Here is a 22453-nt window from a genome sequence, read left to right on the forward strand (position 1 = left end):
CTGGTCTGCTGTTGACACAAACAAAGGTAGAACAGATTTTTATGACCATAAATCAGGGATGTGAAACTCACCTTGATCTTATGTGTGCCAGGCCAGTCAAACTGCGCTTTGTGTCAGTGTACAGAAGCTTAACTACACATTTAATCTCTGAGGTTTCGATATAAGTAAAGAAGTGCAATTTCAACTTCATGCCCCCGTTTTTTGAAGTGATAAAGAATTTCTTGTGTAGCAAATGAGAGAAATTTGTAACCACGACTTTTTAGGCTCAAATTGTAACTATTAAATGTGCAAAATTACAGAAATCTATTACTGTATCTGTAGCAAAAGCTCGAAAATGCATGAAAATACAGTTAAAAGTCCAAAACTTATGTTCTCCTCTACATTTTCCAAAGCCATCCAGTGGGCCGAACTGGAGTATTTGCCGGCCCGATTCAGGCTCCCGTGCCTTATATTTAAGTCATTTAATATGGACCATGGGCTAGATGCTTTTAGGAAAGCTTGTGAGTATAACCCACTTAGTTTGTGGGCTTAAGTGTACAAGCAAAATTCAATAAAAAAAATAAAAAAAATTAGCCTACTAGGTTATTTTCCATCACCACTACTAATGATCATTCTTTATGCTACGATGGACTTGATGTAACCTCTCAGTTCATCTACTGTGTGAAACAGGAAGGTTTATCTCCCTTCACCCTCGCTTTTAGCCAGCTTTCTTCTAATTGGCTGCCCCTCCCAAACAGGTCATTTGGCTGAGACGACCAAATCAGGGCTATATGACACCATGCACACCCAAGGGTAAAAAAAACCTGTTTAAAATAGTATTTTAAACCAGTCTAAAACCAGAGATTTACATATATGCTATTATAGTTAGACTGGTAAACGATATATATGCAGACAATAAGACAAAATCGAAGTACATTGTTGTTACTGTTGTTGAGTCATGGTGTGAAATATAGTCTCTAAATTGCAGAGGAAGCTGTATTTGAATGAATGTGCTTTGAAACTTCCCATTTAGATGACCAGCACTGGGATAAGAGTGCCTTCTTGTGGGGTTTGAGCGCTTCCTCCCTCCAGAACTCTTTAGGTCAGGGCAGCCGGTGAGGCACAGACACAAATTCCACCTTTTCATCGTGTCCTCTCACGCTCTCTGTGCTATTTTCAGACACTTTCTCCCCTTTCTTCTTACTCCCAGCTGTGCAAGGGGACCTGAGTGCTTTGAGCTGAAAACCATCTGTCAGAGCAGCGCCCTGCCTCAGGCCCACGTACAGCCAGCAACTTACTGCACAGAGACTAGGAGGAAGCTGCCGCAAACAAGAGTACCAGTTCAACTATGGCCCTAAGATACAGAGTGGCCAAAGGAAGCTCTGTGTGAGTAGCCTGACACTTGCAGGCTTTTGCCCTGTGCTTATTCTGTTTATGTTCTCATGTCTGTCCCTTTATCTTGTGTATTTCCACCTAGACTCAGCAGGATGCCTTCTCTGATCGCCCACCTTGTCACTGGTCTACAGTCTGAATCTTGACTCAATACAGATCATTCAGAAAAAAATGTATTTTTTGTATTTTGATTTAGACTTAAAGTGCAGCATGTTAGTATGAAATGTTGTAGAGCTGCTTTGTCCAAATACCTCCGCAGAAAAGGGAGATAGCGGTCATGGCTTTTGTGCGTGAGTCTCGGTTATCTCGCCGAGTCACAACGTAGCAGTAAACCATCTGCTGGCAGGAAGACGGTGAGCTGTGAACTTGCTGGCATCCTCGTGCTGGGCAGAGGCTTACGTGTCCACACAGCTGTGGTGGATGATTTACTTAGTTTTTGGGTTTTTTTTAAGTTAAATAAATGTTAACAAATGCCACAAAAATTCGAACCATCATTCCCCATGCTAACTTCAGTGTCTCTGCTGAGATGAATAAGATTTAATGATTCTGATTGGAGCTCCTGGGGTTCCTAAGGCAACCATTCCCAACTGAAAGAAACCTGAAAACCTGTGGCCCACCTGTAGAGCTGGAAGGCTGCTCAGCATCACAGTAATATCATTTCATGAGTAAATTATCGTAGCAATATTGTGGGGTGTCTAGTGATTCCCATCTCTGCTGTGTGAGCGTGTAAAAATGGACAGTTGTGAAGAAAATAGCTCCTTTCACTGGTCGCACTTTATTAAAGCAGAGGGGCTTCAAGTGGTCTGGAGAGGAGGATTTGTTAGGTTAGGTTAGGTGAAGTGCAAAACTAGCTGCACAGTCCAATTAAGCTCTTTTTCATTCTTATGATCCATCCTCATAGTGCTGCACACAGTAGTGTCCCTGTGCAATGACCTTGGTTCCACCTGGGTGCTGTATGTAGAGGGTGTGGTGACTTCAGGGGTCATATATCTCTGCTCCTTCATATCAGCACACAAATCGAGGGATTTGCAGTCTTTGCCGTTCACATTCCTGGATTTCAGGCTCCTCTAGTCTGTTAACATTTCGATCGTCTTCCTTTTGTTCCTGTTTCGCTTTGGAAATGAGCACCGACACAGTCATGAGCTCATTTTCAGGATAGTCACCAAAAACCAATCCTTCATCTCTTTTTCTGCAGACGTAATCCTGATGTCACTCCTCCAGTCTGCTTTCAGATCCACACTGTGAACTTCAGTTGAATTAACCCTTTATTCAAAGATGAAATGTAGCACCATCCTATGCATCTATATATTTTTTATTTACTTGGATATCACTGTTCTGTGCTGCTCTTTAGTTGCAAACCTACCTAACGCCTGCAGGGCTCAGAGTGACTTGAGATGGTTTTGCCCACCAAAGGTCAGCATCAAGCATTCTCCACGTCCTCATGTTTATAAGTGAAAGGTTATCTCCGGGTGATCTCAGACAGTCTGCTTCAAGGGCAGCAGATCAGGTTCTCCAGTGAGGCCAAATGGCATGCACAGCTTTACGCAACAATCAGATGACCGTTTATCAAGCTGATGCTAAACAGACTGATGGTGCGCCGCCTCCTCGAATGCGAAAACAAAACAAATATATTCTTAGACAAGGTACTTTGTGCAAAAAATAAAAGACAAGCTTAAACGACAGAGTAAGTGACAGTGAAACATATTCTGGAGTTGAGCGTCACGCTGTTTAAGCAGTCGCAGCTTTAGTAGAAAGGTTTGCGCTTATGTAACCAAAAACTGGCCATTTGTTAGCAAACAGTCAGTCTAGATAGATGATCATTTTTAAGCAATTAAAAGCTAATAGTGGCTGACCAAGCAACCGCTGCACATTTGGGAGCTGCTCATTTTCAGCGGTATCCATCTACAGCTGGACTTATAAACAGAAATATAATGAAAACCACACGCTGAAAAAGATCCCGTGATATGATCCAAAGCTCCAGAGGGAATGAATACGAATACTCATAAATATCTTGGACGATAGCTCACACGGAGCAGTCCCGAGGAAGTTCACAGTAAGAGCAAAGCGGACATTTGAAGCGATAACTATCTGTGAATTCCCACTGAAATGTTATTCTAACTTTAATAATCTTGATTTTATTCAGTATTCCCTGTAGCTCCGACTTCTCGAGTGTTTAGTTCATCGGCACATTCCCATTAACTTGGCCACGTACGTTAACCTCACTTATCGATCCGTGTTATGATCCAACTTCCACGCTCTCAGACTTGAAAGAAAGTTTGGCTCAGGCAATTAGAGGATCATTAGGGGGTCCTTTTGTCCCTCTGTGGGGGGTCACTCCCACTAGGTTTATATCTGGGACTCTCCACCATTTGACCTTAGAACTGAAGAAGCTTCTCGGATGAGAGGTGAAACGTCTTCAAGCAACTTAAAGAAGTCCAGACGCTTTTCTTTGCAAGCTCCTTTGACTACGATGACCTGGATGACTGAGAACCTTCACAGACAAAGAAAGTGAATATCGTCCTGAACCTTTGAAATAAGAACCTTTACAATGAACTCAGCTGTGAAACATTTTCGATATGATTTTCTTGGACTGTTCAGAATTATCACAGGAAAAGTCACGTGTGTGTACAGATTAAGAGAAAAGGGGGAAAGAAAAAGAAAAGCAAACAAAACATTTGTCTTTAGCTGCTTTATTCAACTTTTTTCATCATTTTTGTTTATCTTGAAATTCATACACTTTTATTTATTTTCTTTTTTTTTTTTTTTTTTTTAACGGCTTCTATCACACAACTCAAAAAAAAAAAAAGAAAAGAAAATGAAAATCACCAAAAATGATTTCATGTTGTACAATCCACCTGGCGGACATTCCTAACGGCGTCACCAGGGTGTCATTTGACATCTGTGGTCCAACACTGAGGAAGTTCCCCTTTAAACCCACGCTTCACCGTCTCTCACAGAAACCTCGGAAAGCAGCATGAGTGGACAGAAGCACTACCTGTCAGATACTTTGAAACACAATGTAAATAATCTCTGCTTACCACAAAAATACACGAGATCTTACTTTTCCTGGGACAATACTACGTCCACGTTCAAGCCAAAATGGCTGAGATTCAGAGAAAGAAAAGAAAAAAAGAAACAATTCAGGATTACTGGTGATAGGAATCTGGATTTCCTGAAGAGTATTGTCACATGTAACTTTTTCCTACTGGCTCACGATTTAATGGATATTATACTCGCATCAGGGAGAGACACTTTGAACTCTAGACCGCAAAGATTTAAAGTAGAACTTCCTCAAAACAAAAAGTCAGATTCCTAGGGTAGGACAAGACCGGCAAGGATTAAATACTGACCGCCACATCCTCCATACTGCCATCCCCATGGCGATACAATCACCTCTCCCTACTTGCTTCCTCCTACCAACAGGACTAAATGGACACCACAGGCTACTATACCCAGTAGAGAGCCTCATCCTCAAAAACAAAAAATGTGAAGGAAAAATAAGGGGAAGGATGAGATGCTATTTGAAAAACCCGATTTGGATATGGACACTTTATCTGATCCTAAACAAACCAAGCTGACAGAAAGAGGCAGTGGCTGCGTTCCAGACCAAGTACCCCCCGCCCCCGTAAGAAGGATGAACACCTTACAAAAACTGAGCCGTGAACTAAAGCTGTGCACACACACAAAAAGATGACTGAGTTTTTAAAAGATTTAAAAAAAAAAAAAAAAAAAAAAAAAAAGTTTGATGTTTGACAATTTTATTCAACTCCTTTATTTAACTCATGATTGGGATACTTGATGAAAAATAAGCATGGATGTCAACACAAATTGGGAAAACAAGTTCTTCTCCATGATGCCACCCATCCATGAGCGTTCGGATCGATTCAACCGGCAGGGAGAGAGGGCTGAGGGGTTTGCACGTGGTTTGGAACAGAGCCGCTGCAGATACAAATAACCATCCATCGTTTAGATAAACATGAGCCGTGATGTCACAGGACATCGTAGGAGCAAACGCTAACGGGTTACTGTGATGGCTTTACAGAGCAACGGCAGAAGCCCGCTGCAGTCCCCTGAAATGTTCATCCTTCTGACCTCAGCAACATAGTAACCTTCAACCTGCTGGAAATGTGTTTTTTGTTTGTTTTGTTCACCCAATTAGACACAAATTAACACTGAAACAAAAAAAAGACTAAACTTTTGGAATTTAGACTTTGTCTTGGCATCACTCCCAAGTAGCTGCCTATTTTTCAAGGGACTTGCTGAGATCTGCATGCTCTGTAAACATCAACAGCGTGGTGTGAAATACAATGATGAGCTAGCGCCCACAGAAGGGCAGAGCTGGTACTACACCCCCTCTCCCACCCATCCCCAATGTCCCTCAGTTTACAAGAAACAAACAGGAAATAAAAAGATTGAAGAAAAAAAAAAAAAGAAAACCCCCCACCCCCCAATCGGGCCTGGCAGCACGCCACTGACTTCAAGTGTGTGCGTGTGCATGCTTGCGTGTGAGGATCAGCGTGTGTGCGGCCGTGGCCGCCAGAGTCTCTGAGAATATGAGAGGACTGGTGCATGTGTCTGAGTGTGTTTGTGTATGCATGTGTGTGCGTGCGTGCTGAGGCTCCATGGGGGTGAGGGGGACTCCTAGTATTTCTTCCCCGGGACAAACTCCTTTGCTTCAGGATTCAAGATGCTCTTCCTCTGCAGAGAGAAGGAAACAGAATAAAATTACTCATTTTATCAAGAACCGACAAAGTGAGCGCAGCGCAATCAGACGCATCTGACTCACCGCCACTTCCTCCAGGTTGTTGTGGTGATCGCTGACCGACAGGCCGTTGAGCTGCTGCTGCAGCTGCCCCACCCCCTGGTTGTTGAGGTCGCGCGAAGGGATGAACCAATCCTGGTCCTCCTCCTCCAACATCTCCTGGAAGCAGCGCTCCAAGAATTCCTGCTCCAACAGCTCCTCCTCTACCTGCAAGACAATGACACAGGAAAGGAAATGATAAATAATAAGATAAGCAGTAAAGTGGAACAATAAGTGAAGGCGTGGAAACGTTCAGACGTTACAAATTCACGCTTAAGTCACAAGCTGACAAAAATGCTCAACTCTCGGTAAGAAACCTTGTATCTGATGCAGCATAGGCATCAGAGTTCATTAGTGGCAGGGGAGAGGGGTACGAGTCTGCCAAGAATTAACCATTAAATTAATCTTTAATAACTCTTTTTATTAGCATATCATCCAAAAACATTGTTTTTCAAGTACTGTTGACAAATAAATGAGCAATAAATCCACCTGTTCTCAGGTGAGCCTCTCATCCTGAGGGTGAATAAAGCATTATGTTATCTCAACAGCAACTTCACCAGCAGCTCAGGGCAGAATCAAACTTTCAAATTAAGAGTGGAGGGATTGCAGGATGGTGAGGTTTAAAAAAAAAACAACAACAACAACAAAACAGGATGGACTGAAAAGAAGAAGAAAAAAAAAAAAGAGTGAGTTGGACCTTCAGGAGTTAAAGTATCCATTTTTGTCACATGTACCTGTCTGTTATACTCCTCCTCATTCTCCATCCACATGTATTCAGCAAACGGGTTGGCGTCATTGTTTTCTCCCGCATGGCCATTGGCAACCGGCTCTTTCCCTTCCTTTTCTGGAGCTCCGCCTCCTGGTGTCTTAGCCACCTCTGGACCGCTCATCTCAGCTGGCTCTGTGTGAAACAAGAAGGCACAGGTGTGACTGTCAGCGAACAGTCTGGATCATCCTGCTACAGTATGCACGCAATCAGACAACCGAAGAGCAAAGCTGCGCAACTCCCGTTCGCTAGCCCACAGCTGGGTCTCATTCTTGTTAGTTTACATTATCATATTTAAAATCAAGGCTCCATTATTTAAGCCTGGGATTCCAAATCGAATTGACCATCAGCATCTCAATCAGCATTGTCGGAGCAGTTTTCCAGCTGTAACTAAAGACGCTCTGCTTATAAAGGAGGAAAAGACAAAAAAAGCCATTGAACAGTAATTCTGCATCTCTCAGGTTATGAGTAGGAAACAGACTGAAAGGCAACACCTGCCTGGACTAATCCTACTCGGTGATGTCTAAAACATTCTTCTGCAACACCCAAATGAGCCTGAAGACTTAATAGAGTCTTTGACATTTTATGACGTTGATCAATAGTTATTTTCCAGGTGGGTGAATTACAGCGCTGCAGTGAAAGGCCACAGAAACACACACACACACACACACACAACGGGTCCAGAGAGACATCAGTAAGACATACAGCACTATCACAAGCCAAACAAACACCCAGTTTTAAATCAGGTTTGTGTAGACCAATGAAAGAGAAAATACAGCCAAATGTTAAAGTCAATCCTATTTCCCCACTAAATACAGCTGTTCACCAAAACGTCTAGCCACATAGGGTTTACATCTAAAGTTTGAAACTCAACGTTACTTTAAAAAAAAAAAAAAAAAGAGTTAAATAAACACTGAGACATGAAGCAGAGTACTCAGCTGTGTGCCAACATGTAAACCTTACTCAGAGATGCTGATGCATGTCTTTTTAACTTCGCAGTAATGACATGAGACTAAACTATCATTTAACCCCCAGCCTTACACCCAGTCAACACCAAAGTAGCAACAGTGACAACAGTTCACAACAATTGTGGAAAACTAAAACAGACTTGCATTTGTGGGCTAAAAAGAAAGATAAACGCACTGTTACAGTGATGGATGATTAGATAAGCCCCTTCCCCCACCACCTGGATGGAACCAGTACACAACTTTGCTCTTAACACTTCTTTTTTTCTTAAATTTTATCATTAAAAAACAGCAAATATGGAAAATAATGAATACAAAAATAAACAGTGCAAGTATTGTCCCATCAAATCCACAGAAGAGAGGACTTTATAAACCGCTATCTCAGCGTATCTAAGGAAGTCCCATATAAACAAGGCAAAGCCAAACCCAAGTGACGTGATCGGTGAAGAAGCGCAAACGTGTGTGTGGTTATTTTTCTGCAGTCAGCAAAGGCCTACGCATGATTCAATCAAGCCAAACGCAGCGAGTCATCACATGTAACAGGGCCGCATCTTGCAATGTAAAAATACAGCCGTGCTGCTGCTTTAAGAGTCATTAGAAAGACAACAGCTAACATCTGTGTTCAGTACACACCTTTGGCAATAAGTAAAGATACTTTTTTTTTTTATTATTATCGATCATCACATCCCAATGGGTTAGAATAATTTACCAATACTCTGCAATAAAACTATTCCCTGAACACGTACTAGCATCCAGCTACATCTTTAGCAGATGATTACTTCCACCTGCACTGTGGAAGTGAAAGTAAAAACTGTGACATCACATCAGGTTTTCCCCCTCCATCCAAATACCTACTTCTCCTTCAAAAAGGGGCAGCCCCTGGATAACCACGCAATTTCCATCTAAAGCTCGAGACTGGACACGGCATCCACACCTGGCCTGAATTTTATCAGAATAAAACAATTCTCATTACAACAACTGAGTACAATGCTAAATTTGTGTCCACACCAATTGGCAACACCCGGGGCTTAAAAATGAAGCCAATGAAGATGTGCCGAAAACAGCAGTTCCTCTAGTGGCCACTTAAGGATGGCTTTAACCCTTGTGTGGTGTTCGTATTTTTGTTACTCAGCCAGTGTTCATGGGTCTGGTGGACCCGCTAGAGTTTTGGCTTTCCAAATTAACACTAAACAATTTTATGTTAAATTACTCAACAGATGTTTACTTCATCCCAATTACAAGACATATGAACAGCAAACATGGTTAATTTTTTCCCTTTACCTTTGTTAGATCACATTTATGAATTAATGTGCTTCTCGTTTTTCTTTTATATAAAATGTTATAAATAAATCAGTTATAATCAAGTGGAGTGAGTGGAAAGACACAACACATTTACACGTGAAAAAATAATTAATTGTTTAATTTTTCTTTTGAAAAAAACTGAACACGGGTCTCACAGACCCGAACACCATACAAGGGTTAAAAGCACAATGTGGCTTTAAAAGCACAATGTCTCAATATTTACAGTCAGGAACCAAAACAACTCTATTAATACTCTGTCCTTTCATAAAGACTGTACCATTTAAATAAATAAAATAAATAGGGGTTAATGGGTGTGACCACTTTGACAGTTTTCCCAAAACACTATCTTTCAGGCCTCAGCGCTGCTAAATCTAGTCACTGAATTGGGAGTTTTTCTCTAGTCCATAATGGACTCTCTCTAGTATTTTATTTCCATGTTACTTGGCTACTACAGAGATCTGTATCTGTGCATGGCACTTGTGCAGTCAAAGCACAGAGCTCGTCAATCCTGCTTAAACAGTGAAAATGTATGTAGTCTGTGGTTCAGACGTGCAGCTTCACCTTTATGCTGTAAAACAGGCATCTAAAACAACAGGGGTGTCTGAGTGTAGCCTCTTTCACACGGGATACTTAAAACAGATGATTAAATTCATTAATTAAGCCTAATATTCTGCAGTCATAAGCACTGTTTAAGCTTGAAGCCAGTGGCGAGATCACAAGTATCCAATAATCTATTAAGAAAAGACAGTGAGTTGATGAGATTTGTGCGATTGCTTCTACGCACACAGGATTGCCACTATGATGAGACATGCCCAATCATGACATAATCCTCAGAGTGCCAGCCAGATGCAACAGACTTGTCATGACTCAACTGCAGCCTTGCAGCGGGGGGAGGGGGGATAGAAAAATGATGATCTCAACCGAGCTCTGCTCACAGCTCCGGAGGTCATCCTGATGAAGACTCACTCACTCATTGCAATGTGTTGTGACTTCAAAGAAACTTCACCCATTTCAAAATTCAGCCCATAATATTTCTGCGACACCCGCGCCTGCAGTCCCCGTCTCCCTCAGCACAACAAAACAAACATGTTTAAGCAGAGTGTGACCCGCAGCAGCCGGCCGTTCGACGAACGCAGCGACAGAACGGACACGCTGTTCCTCAGAAGAGCACACACAAACAAGCATAATCTAAGTAGGTCAGTAGACTAAGAAGAAGAGGTGTGTCTGTTTCTGCCCAACCGTGGGCGACGATAAAGACGTCTAACGATGCAGAGCAGGGACTTGAACAAGGTGAAGAAAAAACAAAACAAAACAAACAAAACACAAAGGGAAAAATTTACAAGACAGAGGTTGCAGAACATTTGAAGCCTGTGCGCTAACATTCACTTTTACTGCAGTCGATAAAGTGTTGTGTAATGAATCGGACTTACCATCAGCCAAAGCTTTAAAATAACAGTTGAGACGCTGAAGGGGTGTGAGTATGCAAGCAGACAGCTAAAAGCAGGTAAAAGCCATGAGGTTAGAGCTCAGGTGATATTTTTTCCCACACAATCAAACGAAAGTTATGTTTCCAGCTTCTCAGATTAAACGCCAAATGGTTATAAAAGTATACTGAATGCATGATCTAAACTTCCAAAAAGTTCAATTTGTAAGAACACCTCTAAGATTAATTTCCAAAAGTTGCCAAGTCACTGACATCATCCCACCCCCACTGAAGTATAACTAACAAGAGTGCAAAGACCTCGCCAGCATGTGATGCACATAGCACTTAACATGTTCACATTGCATAACCATGTGGTGGTTACCATGTAATATTTAGTTAGGCAAGCCTAGATCAGTGTAGAAATGTAAAATGCTGTTCTGCAATCCGGCCACACGGGAGGGGTCAAAAACAAAAATGTACAGAAAGTTTGAGGGGACAGAGTTCAACTTCTGAATCCAAGCAGCTTTATCTTGGAACAGCAATCATCATCAGCTGCAATAGAAGTTTTTGGACTGGATGATAAACTCAATGTCATATTTCTAAGTTGTTGTTGTTTGTTTTGTTTTTTAAGGGAGGGGGGTTGACTCTTCTATGAGCTAAAAACAACAAAACAAAAACCATTTTGCTGGCTTGTTTGTTGTGATAGTGAGAACTTAAGTCTGAAAACTGTATGTACTTTGTGTTGAGTGGGTGGAAATATGCAAAATTAATGACCATTTGACATTTTCAAAGCAAATTTTGTTCTGTGTCAGAGGGGGAAAATGTCATCAAAAAAAGAAGAAAAAAAAAAGGAGAAGATTATTACTGAATTTGATTTTTTTTTTTGTCCTGATCTGTAAAACTGGGATATTTTAAGGAAAGAAGGGCTTTGGGAAATTCTATTAACGCAATAGCTACTGGTTCCACATATTTAAAATACTTTTAGTAGTTTTCCCCCTTGAGGCAAGGAACGAACTGGAAACAAACTGCAAAAGTATAAGTTTAGTTACTAATTTTTACATTTTTCAAAGTGGTTTAAAATCAAGCTGAAACAGCCGTTCAAATTCACCTTCAGATCCCTGGAACTGCAACTAAATAACCACTGAAACCTTTCAAATGTCCAAATGTCGGCTTAATAGTCCTCTTGACTCCGTTTGTAATGGATACTTTGTGTACCTGCAAGTGTAAAAATAAACTCTGAATGTCAAGCAGAGACATCCAACCTGCGGGGAGACAAATGCGGGGGGAGCCCCTACAGCCATGTCCAGTTCCAACTGTGCACAATGAAGACTTTGATATGCAAAAACAACCCGCTTCATAGCGGTCCGTGTAGCCTGACAGTCCGTGTGTGTAACAGGAGCTGTGCCGCGGTGGCTTACAGCCTGCTAACGGCTCTAAACCAGGTGTCCGGGCATACCTGGGAAGTTGGTTTAAAGGATTTGGTAGTTTCAGTCGAGGTAATGCGAAGTGGCTAGTTCCCAGCGGCTGCAAACAGACAGAAACGCACAGCTGCGCTGTCAGTGAACGGGCCTAAGGTGAAAGCTACCCCACCAACAACAAAGGGTAGAGGCTGGGTGAAAGAAAAGCTCTTTTTTTCCTTTTAAAGTCATTAAGTGGGTTTCTTAAAACGGCTTAAATGCGAACCACGTATTAAACGAAAATATACAATAAGCTACTAGAACAGGTAAAGCACGCATCTGGGGCAAACCCCGTCTCTATTTGAATGCTAGAGGCCAAACAAAGTGTGCTCCGCTATGAGCTAGCACGCAGCTACAGCATGGCAGCATCACTGAAGCAGGTCAACAAAACAAGGCTGAGCTCCGGGAACAACAGCAGCGGCAAACACGCACACACGACGAAGCTCTAACGTGTAACCGTTCCGCGGGTCGCCGTTACCTGGCATTGTGCTCCTGCTGTGTGTCTCAACGCGTAGGGTAACACAAAGTTACTGTCAGTAAACTGCGAGCTCGTCGTGTCTTCTGTGGGGATTTCTCCGCGCTGCGATGCAACGTAGCTCCAGTCAGCTAAATCCTGTTAGCCACCTCGCTAACGTTAGAAAGCTGGGTCGGTTATGTGGTCTGATGAGGCGTTCATCTACTGCCAGGAATGTGGGAATTTGTACCTCACACCAGACAAACTATTAGATAAAAGCAGAGGCGGGGTAAATAATGTAAATCCCATCACCACCAACGCTATTGGAGTCGACTACTGTTAATCTTACAATCTTCTTTACCACTTGATGAGATCACAGATAGGATCAGTAGGAATGTAACAATGAGTACATTTGCTCATTTACTTTAATCAGCTTTAATGTACTTGTACTTTAAGTATTTCAATGCACTCTATATTGTGAGTGCAATTATTGCACTTCATACCCCATATACTATTTAATTTAGAAGCTTTAGTTGCTTATTATTTTGAAAATGATTTGCATTATTACAGCTCAAGCTACTGAGTAATAGAAATCTAATTAAAATAATCAACAGCTTTTAACATTAAAGAGATATACACATAAACAAATCAATAACTATAACCCAATAATTTCATGTATATGATTCTAAATGGTGCCGTTTGACATGAGTTAATTTGCTTAGGTGCAGCCTGTGTACTATTAAGCTTCTTAAATAGGAATATAAATCTTACTTAAGTTAAAGGTCTATAAATACTTTTTTTCCCACTTTGAAAAACAACTAATCATCACAAGATTATGTTTAAATTCTTATGCAGCTCCACTTTTCACTTTTCAACATAATAAATCTGCAAATGCAATAAATCTGTTGCACATGAGCTTGAAAATTGTGATTTTGTAGTTGTATAAGTTATGTTAAAAAGAGAGAAAAGGAATTGCATTGGTTCCCTCCAATCCATAACACATGAATACAGCTGACTGCTTTCAACAAAACCTATAATGATGCTAGTAAATATATCTTTTAATACCATGGTAATGACTTCAGCTAAACTTTAGAGGTCTGAGTGCTGACGTCAGTGAGCAAACTGCGACATTCAGCACACATTGATCTCCATTTAAAACCAGTAACAAATGTAAGCAGGGATGCGGAGAGAAAAACAAAGCACCACCATAAAAACTGGTGTTTGTTTATCGTCCAAAAAACTATTTGCAGAAATGCAATAAAACAGATTGCTCCGCCTATCCAAGCAGCTACAACATCTGGTTAAATTCCACCACAGCGTTTCCATTCCTTTTCCCCCCAGAGGTTAATGGTGTGTGTGATTAGAGGATGAATGCCAAGACTGAACAGAATCCAGCTCGGATTCAGTCTGAAATACACAGTAAATCATGGAGCCTCTCTGCTCTGCTGTCAATCCTGAGAATGAAACAAGCAAATGTGAAGGGCGACTTGTTTTCAGCACATCGTACTGAGTGAACTGCCAGTGTCACGACAAGCTCTGGCATCTTTTCTTCTTTGGCCTGCTGTTCGTTATGCTAATTGAGTGACAGCAGCTGACAACAGTTAAAAAATGGTTCCAAAAATAAAATAAAAAATGCATGTGGCTTTTTTAAATAAAAGTAAAATGGTAAATGGCCTGTATTTGTATAGCGCTTTACTAATCCCTAAGGACCCCAAAGCACTTTACACATCCAGTCATCCACACACTGGTGATGGCAAGCTACATTGTAGCCACAGCCACCCTGGGGCGCACTGACAGAGGCGAGGCTGCTGGACACTGGCGCCACCGGGCCCTCTGACCACCACCAGTAGGCAACGGGTGAAGTGTCTTGCCCAAGGACACAACGACCGAGACTGTCCAAGCCAGGACTCGAACCAGCAACCTTCCGATTACAAGGCGAACTCCCAACTCTTGAGCCACGATCGCCCTGATGTATAAACCACTTAGCCTGCCAATGAACAGGACATTAACAGGCATGCTGTAAAAGCAATTTAAATCCTTTATTATCAACAAATTCAATTCACGTTTTTGTTTAATAAAATTTTGTCAGGAAGCAGTGAAAAAAGGTACAAGTGTCACCACTGGGAAGATCTTTGCAGCAGCCAGAGGATATATGTAAAAATGAAGTCAGCTTCCCCGAAATTATACATTTAAGGAGTAACAATTTAAATGAGAGGTGAACAGGTGAGAAAAGCGGTAAACTAAATGGAATGATATTTTGTAATGATTGTGAAGGCACATGTTTGAAATGTTTGAAATAAAAATAAACTGAACTGAACTGAAAAGTGCCCAAGGAGTAGAGACACGAGGACAACAGGAATTCAGAGTGAATAAATGGCTGAAACAAAAGTTTGGCTCAAACTGCTAACAGTGTGGACAGCAGTAAAATATCTAATCAAATAAAAACAGATTAAATTTAGTAAAGGGAATGTGGGAGATGTTATATTTGTAAGCACCCACTTAAAATAAATTAGCCTGATGTAAGTGTGAAGAGTAGGAGATATAGGGAGCAGTTGAAAGTAGTCTATAAATGGGATAAGTAACTGACAGTGTGTGAGATTACAAGTAACTGATACACAGCTTTAAGTAATGAGTACTGTATATGCAAATGCAGTTTACACTCGTTAAAAAAAATCTAAACATTAACAGTCTGATTGGGGGAGACAGTTTTAACAATATCTGCTGTAATTTAATCAAGTTAAACAGCATAAAGAAGAAGCTACTGATTGTTTTAACCCCGGATGCCCTTCCAGATACAACCCAAAAAGGGATTCGCGTTTTCTCCTGGGAAAGACAGTACACTTGTTAGGGAAATGTATAAACCCTACATGGAATTAGTTCCATTAAACATGAAAGGTGGTGTTGCTGCAGAGGTACGTGAGTCTTTGTGACATGATAGAGGAGCTACATAAAAAAAAAAGCACCACAACACTGAGATTCTACCTGCTAGTTCTATTTTGCTAGTCAGCATTGAGAGCTACAGTATAGATGGCAATCAAAAATCGGGCAGCACTTGAATGCAGCATGTGCACAAACATCTCGAGCTCCGTCACACAGCACCTCTGTCTGTACTCCTGACTAACCCCAGAGACAAATGCCTGCGTGGCTCCGGAGAGAAACGCGCGTCTGGCGCTTCACTCTGGGAAGACACGCTTTAACTGATTTTATGCGGCTCAAAATACTCTAATAATGGACAACATGAGGCCTTTTGTGTCAATTAGCGTGATTTAAAAAGAGAATTATTTGAAAACTGCATATGTTCATAAACTTGGCTGCCCTACATTGTAGTTAGGCCACTGTTACTACTGTGGAAGTTTGTTTTTACCACCTTCACAACAGCCCCCTCACTCCTTTTTAGACTAAGCTCATGAAGGCAGGAAGTGCCAGCCTAGTGAGAATTTAGCGTAAAAAAAATTAACCACGTAAGGTTAATATTGTTTCATGTTTAGCTTTCTTTTTATATTTCTTGATATGAAGCAAACAGGTAGCTTCCCCTTTATCGCACCAACACTCACCACTCAACTTCAAGCGCAAATCGGTGCGGGGGGGCCGCAAGCCAGCTGTCTTGAGGGGTAAAATGCTCTTTTCCGGTCCTGGGTGTGAGAAGAAAACCACACAGTGAAGAAAATCTTCCTATAAACTCCAACTCGGTAAACCAGCGGTTGTCCCCTTGCTCGGTTTGGTTGCGTTATTAACCAAAAAAAGAAAAAAAATTCCCGTTAAATCCACAAATTTTCTGCTAACACGTTGAGAGAAAAAAACAAACAGTAGTCGCGCTCGTCCAGCTGCCCGCTTCAACCATTGGTTGAGGTTTACGTCAACCAAGGCCTCCTGACGACGCTATTGGCTAAAAGTGTAGAAACGCCCGCCCCTACCTCGCCATTCACGCGACTAAAGAAAATACATTACAGCTTTTTTTTTCTTTCCACCATTGTTTTTGTAATTAACATTTCCTAATATTGAATGAAGCTCGCTGTATTTATAATATATATTCTATAATGTATAATGTATAAAATAAAGAAATTACCGGTTTTCCACGTGTAATTCTGACTTTATGTTATTTAATAGATCCAGTCCTGTTTGTCCGTTTAAAATATCTTTATAAAACTGTTATGTTATTTTTTTTGCGATTTCGGCTGCACTCTCGGCCACAGCTCTCTTAAAAAGGTCATTGTTAATGTCAGTTACATTTTGTGCACCGTGTTGTAATCGTTACACTTTGCGACACCTCGCACAGGGCAAAGGTATCAGGGCCAACTCGGCCTTCCCAGTTCAACTCAGACTGCCTGCTGCGCACAGAGCTGAGAGTGAAGCAGAGTTTCAGTGTGCTCAGCGGGCTCTCCATTGACTGTGACACCCTCCTATGAAGGTCAGTGTAGCTGATGTAACATATATATAAACATAGTGATATTGCATAGACGTTCTCTGTGTTATATATATATATATATATATATATATATATATATATATATATATATATATATATAGTTCTCCAGATCATATTGCGTGATATTAACATATGTAATGAGATTAACTGGGAATTGTCCACTCCCGTGTAAAACTGGAGTGAACTGAGGGAACTCTGAAAACCAAGAAAAGTTTTAGGGCTCAAAATGCGGCCTTGTGGAGATAACATTTAACAACGTGGCTGCTGTTTCATCCCTTTACAAACATAAACTTGAACTTTGTCTGAACACGAGCTTTGTCTCATAAACATGTGCAGGACTAGAGATCAATCACAGAGCGACTGTGTTTTTCAGGGGAGAGGACAACCAACGACCTCATTCGTGTTTCTGCAGGGGTCAACGTTTAAGGGACGAAATGATGTCAGAGCAGTAAACTGTATTTTGTGTGGAAAAAGAAAATAGTGAACGCAATACATTGATCAGTGACTGTCGTGAGTCAGAAAACGCTGTGAGAAATTGTTTTTAAATGTCACTTGCTTGCGTCAATCTACACATGCGCAGCAACATTGTTCCTTTGTGTGATATTACTGAATACACCGCTTATTTATTCAAATGTAAACACTATAATACCCTGTCTATAGTCTATAATAAATATGGACTTTCTAAAAAAAAACTTTTTTTTTTCCCCTGAGTGCACTTACAGTATAACTGAGGTAAACAGTGCTGCTTCAATGAATGTTTTATCCATTTGGATTATTCAGAGCAGCCACCGCATTTGCATCCGAGCCCATTTCATCTATTTTTGGTCAAAGTCAATGACTCGTGTTCACCCGTTTCCCCCTCGTGCAGTTCTGGAGAGCTGGAAATGGTGTTGGTGAGAGCAGCTGTTGTGAATCAGAAACACTGGTGTCACTAATGACAGTGACATGAACATAAGTGACTTCTCACGGCGTGGTGTGTGCTGAAAACAGAAAATGAGCACTGCCATAGCGTGTCCAAAGGGTTTGAACATTTTCTGTATTATCATCTGCCTACTTATACATAATGCACATAAAATCTTAAGTGTTTGGTTGATTGTTATTTATTGTTTTCCTGATTTTCAACTTAGTATTTTTCTTCTTGCACTTTACTGGAATAGCTGCATATTTCCCAGTTTTTAAAAAAAAACGTATTTACCCAATACTGGGCCTTAGGTAGCAGCCATGGTGGCCTAATACAGCCTTCGTAAGCCAGGGTGTGGGTTTGAATCCCATCTAAGTGAAAGCAGAGTGGTGCAGCCAGAGCATGCTGGGCCAATTAGCCAGAAGGCGATGCGCTGAATCCATCTTCTGCTAGTGTGATTTTTCTGCAGTTAGCCCTCAGGGATTAATAACTAACTTTGCATGACTAGTTTAAAATAAGCTGATTTTGCTTTTTTCCCACTCACAAATAGAATTTGATCAGGTGGGCGGGGCTTCTGCACTCACAGCCACAGCTGTGTGCCTGAGATGACCATAATGTGGATATCAAGTCTCAGAGACATCATACACAAACACTGAAATAGCAACTTCAGGTCAAAGGGATCACTTTTCCACACGTAGTGGGAGGAGTCATCTGCTTCTGAACACGAATAAGACCGGGAAATTGGCGATCGACTTCTGAAGGAGGAGGACGGCTACATGGCCGGTGTCTGTCCTGCGACAGGATGTTGATGTGGTCGAGGAGTACAAGCACCTGAGCGTCCACAGCAACAGTGGGCTCAACTGAGAGATCAGCAGAGAAGCTCTGTCTCCAAAGGAAACTGAGATCCTTCATAAAAGTGTTTTTGTCGTTCTCTCTTTTATTCTTTGAAACTACATTATAGAAAATAAGGAGTCAGTGTTGTCATTCACAGGTTATTTTTAGACACATTTTTGGTTAGCAGCATTGTTTCAACACTTAGGTTTTTGGCACTCTTAACACCTTGCTGAGGCTGAAAGCAAAGCCTTTTAACAGAATAACATTCAGCCTCCGTGCTCTGCCAACATTTCTTAATCCTGGCAACTTTCAGTAGGAAGGGTGCATTACTCTGACATCACAGCGGAGGGCGACTGTTGCACACAGGGTGGCTGTTGGCCTGTATGACGTGCCCTCGGACAGGAACATTATCATTATTATGAAGTAAGTTTGGATCCAAGTAGAGCAGAACAAAGGGAATATGAGCCTCCCGCAATTATTGAAGGAAGCGGACACAGCTTTAGTCACAAAAATGTGCCAGATGACAGAATGAGCAAAGTCATAAAAACGTAACAGTCCATCATTCAGGTTATGACTTTTGAAAACAGTGCAGTGCTCATGATTTGTGTTCTTTTACACACATTGCCCGAGTTCAAAGTCAGGGTCTGGTTTAGGTCTGATTTCTCTGGCACAGACAGGCCAGGTTTATACACCACATCACTGCTTTTGACTGTAATCACAGAGAAACAGGACTTCACCATAAATCCTAACTTTAACAGATCCCAAACCTGCTACATTATTTCTGCATTTCAGCTTTATGAAAATACATGCATGTGTGTGTGTGTGTTTAAGTGTGTATTCATATCTTTGTGGGGACCAACATTTGGAAGTTTACTATACTTGTGGGGACTAAAATCCTGGTCCCCACGAGTTTGAAGGCATTTTTGAGACTCAAAATGTGGTTTTAGTGTGAGGGTTACAATTGGGTTATGGTTAGGTTTAGGGTAAAGGTTAGGGTTAGTCATTCACTTTTCATGGTTAGGGTTGGGGTAAGGGGTTAGGGAAAGCATTATGTCAATTAGATGCCCCCATAAGATATGAATACCCGACGTGTGTGTGTGTGTGTGTGTGTGTGTGTGTGTGTGTGTGTGTGTGTGTGTGTGTGTGTGTGCTCAGAAGGAGATGCTAGACATAAAATGAGCATTCAAGCGCACCAGATGTTCCCTATAGTGTCAGCTTAAACGCATGTGTGTGCATGTATCTGTCTGCAGCCGCAGCGATCTCTCCTGTGGGAAACATGCAAAGGGTTAAAGAAATGGTTCATGTCCTTGTGATTAAAGACTAAAACTACAACTAAAACTGCATCCAAACAGCACGCAAAACGAGTTCTAGTTTTTGACTAAAAGAAGACATGCGCTTCAGTTATTTTAAAGGATGGCTTGACAGTTTTCAAGATCTAAAGAAAAAAAAACATCTTAATGCTCTTCCACTAGTTTGATTTAATCAAATCAGCTGGACATCTTCCAGAAGATTTTTTTTCTTAGGATCAGTTCCCTTCTGTGTGTTGTGCACACGCCTTTCTATGAATAGCAGTTGAGGTAAAGTAACACAAAAGAAGCTGTAACTTTTAAACATACCACTTTTTGTTTGACTAACTCAAACTTCTAAGTTTCAGCTAAACTTTGCAACTCAGAACAAGGAATGCAGGTTTAGTCCCCATCGGGAAACAATCTTTTAATGGCTGCTATGAAACGAATGATTACATCCAACAAAAACGGTCTCAGTGGTCACATGGGTACCAGAGTGTTGCTTCAAGACGGACTTGGAAAACTGAGCATAGATGCACACCACATACATCCACACATATATTGTTATAGGAGTTTGTGGTAAAATAACGAGGTACGCACACATTTGCAGAAATGTTCCCCTCTGACTTTTCCCCCTTTTTCCCCCTCTTCATTGCTGCTGCACCACATCCCCCTCCCTCTTCCCCCTTTCCCTCACTTCCCTCTGCTATAAATTTCATCCCTTGTCTTTTGCTATTGAATCATAAATCATACACACACATCCTGTAACACCCCCACCCCCCCATCCCCTGCTCCCTATACTTTTTATTACACAATAGCGCAGACTTTATGTCAGAGGGCAGACATGCTTAATGTGTTTGTGTGTGTGTGTGGGGGGGGGGGGGGGGGGGGGGGTGTCTTCCACTCCATCTACTTCAGGCTTTCCTGTGCTCTTGGTCCCCACCCCAGGCTGCACCGGTGACTTAGTCCGATGTAGCTCGCACACAGAAACACATTTGCATGTACAGTTTGTGCACACACTGTGGAACATCAGACACACCCTCACACACAGACAAACAGGACATGACTCGTTAATGCACACACACGCAAAGCACCCAAAACTCTAATACTGGCCTTTATTTTTCTGCAGAAACTCAGAATTCTTGCAATATTCCTGCATGCAGGTGCTTATGATCCAAGGTTCTGTTAGCACTGCAATGAACAACAGGCATGCACTGTGTTTAATTTAAGCATGACTAAAAAAAATCCTCATGTTGTACATTTGTTCCTGAAAGTTTGAAAGAATGAGAAACGGCGTTGCCAATACTGCTGCTTCACTCCCCCTCCAGTTCCCCCCGTGTGTTCTACACTGTGGGCCTCAAGTGTTCAGATTCGGGGGCCTCTTGGTTGCTGAATATACTTTGGCTCACATTTATTATGATTTCCATAGTTTATGTATTGTGCCATTGTTATTTACAATCCTGGAAGCTCATATACACACTGCTAAAGTGTCAAATAATGAGGTTAAAGCTTCATTGCTCTAGATGTTGGCAGAGTAGCCCCACCCACCTGCTTTTTTAAACCTTCTGTTTACAAGGGGCAGCCAGTCAGCAGGAACTTGGCTTTAATAGCAGAGAAACAGCCTGTTTTAGACAGTTAAGGAACTGTTGGCTGCACAAAGGTATATGATAAATAAGGATCAGTAAAGTTACTAGCTTTGAAGCTGGAAATGAGTAGAATATGTTCTCTTTAAATGGAAAGGTCTTGCATGTTCATGCTGCACAATCAGTTTGATCAAAGACACTGATAAGACTGAAGCCAGTAATGCCATCAGCAGTGACTTAGTTTATCATAAAACTTAGTATGCTAATTAGCAACATTAAGAAGAGCTAATAAGATAAGATATAAGACTGATTTAATTTATCCCAGATTTAGAAAATTATTTTCTTCTAACAGTTAAAAAAATAGAAGTTGAGATGATCTGGACTTTCTGGCACGGTAAGTTATCCCATGGAAGCAGACGTCTAAAGATGGCTTTAATACAATACTTGTTTGATACTAAGTACTTGTTTTTTAAATATTCTGATGTGTCTGGCACCAACAGCCATACCATGTTCAAAATCACCTTTCTTCACTATTTTGATGCACAGTTTGAACTTCAGCAGGTTGTCTTGACCATGACTGCATGGTTAAATGCAATGAGCTGTTGTGTTCAGCTGATTAGAAAGGTGCTATAAAAGTGTATCATTTACAGAACACAGCGACCTTGATAAAGGTCATAAGCGAAAGTGAAACACATTAGTTAAAAAATAATGTTGTTATTTATACATCGGGTATTACTGGAGTTTTAACTACTGCTTTCTTCCTGCTGTCATCGGTAACCTGAGTTAGCTGGGTGCTGTGACCAAGAAGGAAAGGAACTGTTGTTACGTGGCTCTTCTGCATCAACATTATATGGTCTGATGTTATCTTGGGAGGGAACAGGTTC

The 22453-nt window shown here is 41.3% G+C and overlaps 1 protein-coding gene across 2 annotated transcripts; it reads right to left on the reverse strand.

Annotated features, from left to right (window-relative positions):
• Positions 1–4045: 4045 nt before the first annotated feature.
• Positions 4046–16351, reverse strand: paip2b (poly(A) binding protein interacting protein 2B). Of its 2 annotated transcripts, none has more exons than XM_082510911.1 (4): positions 16094–16351; positions 6907–7073; positions 6158–6340; positions 4046–6069 (listed from the first exon to the last, which is right to left on the reverse strand). In XM_082510911.1, exons 2-4 carry the CDS (start codon positions 7060–7062, stop codon positions 6013–6015), a joined length of 396 nt encoding a protein of 131 aa, XP_082367037.1. In that variant the 5' UTR covers positions 7063–7073; positions 16094–16351; the 3' UTR covers positions 4046–6012. The 2 variants fall into 2 exon arrangements, with proteins under 2 accessions (XP_082367037.1, XP_082367036.1); XM_082510910.1 differs by lacking the exon at positions 16094–16351 and adding an exon at positions 12564–12747.
• Positions 16352–22453: the final 6102 nt, after the last annotated feature.

Source organism: Aulonocara stuartgranti (genome assembly GCF_965226115.1).
Source record: "Aulonocara stuartgranti genome assembly, chromosome: 3".
Lineage (NCBI taxonomy): Eukaryota > Metazoa > Chordata > Actinopteri > Cichliformes > Cichlidae > Aulonocara > Aulonocara stuartgranti.

What these genes read in the sequence shown, in the direction of transcription:
- paip2b (XM_082510910.1), bottom strand. An exon ending in AGGAGGAGTATAACAGACAG is followed by an intron (nt 6,341 to 6,906) that starts GTACATGTGACA and finishes ATTGTCTTGCAG; the next exon opens with GTAGAGGAGGAGCTGTTGGA. An exon ending in ACAACCTGGAGGAAGTGGCG is followed by an intron (nt 6,070 to 6,157) that starts GTGAGTCAGATG and finishes TTCTCTCTGCAG; the next exon opens with AGGAAGAGCATCTTGAATCC.